At 50.2% G+C, this 656-nt stretch overlaps 1 protein-coding gene across 1 annotated transcript; it reads right to left on the minus strand.

Moving 5' to 3' along the window:
* Positions 1-288: 288 nt before the first annotated feature.
* Pmar_PMAR001752 (hypothetical protein) lies at positions 289-496 on the minus strand (the record flags this gene model as incomplete). Its single annotated transcript, XM_002765518.1, has 1 exon — positions 289-496. A coding segment is annotated over one exon (208 nt), but the record flags the coding sequence as incomplete, so codon positions are not given.
* Positions 497-656: the final 160 nt, after the last annotated feature.

A 656-nucleotide genomic window follows, 5' to 3' on the forward strand; every position in this document is an offset into this window, starting at 1 on the left:
TGCTGAGGTCAACATACTAGTAGCCGCCGAATCGACTTCAGTGTCTTCTCCTTCCAAAGTCCCGTCATGAGCAATCGCGTCTTCATCAATTTCCGTCTGCGTTCGTAGTGCAGTGAGCATCTGAGAACACCATTCAGCTTCCCTTGGATGACCCAAGTAGCCGTCCAGCATGGGTGACGGCTACTCTCGAGCATTTCAACTACACCTCAACGTTTTAAAGCGATTCTACTGCCAGAGCTAGTGAACGAAGCGGTTCAATCAAAACGTGAGCAGTCCCCTACGGCTCACTTTTCCTTCCCTGATCGATCGGATGGCCTCAGCATGGGGTCGCATTCGGCCGTATAGTGCGGCAATTTTCTTAAAGGCGGAGAGCAGATAAGCGTTCCTCGCCAGATTAGTGAAGCTGATAGCATCAGCAAGTGCATCCATCAAAAGTGGCTCATCTTCAAGTGCCATCTCTTCATAAATCTCTAGTCGCTTGTCGGCGTAACAATCCCTGCACGCACTCTGGTATGGAGTCTCAGAGGAGTCTCACTACCTCTGGGAGTGGACGTTGAGCTCAGTCATGATAGCGACATATTGTCCGAACTTAGTCTCGTAGGTCTCCATGAGTCGACCCAGACGCTCCTTCAATTGAGCCATTTCTCTTTCTTTGG

Source organism: Perkinsus marinus (assembly GCF_000006405.1).
Source record: "Perkinsus marinus ATCC 50983 genomic scaffold scf_1104296975494, whole genome shotgun sequence".
NCBI lineage: Eukaryota > Perkinsozoa > Perkinsida > Perkinsidae > Perkinsus > Perkinsus marinus.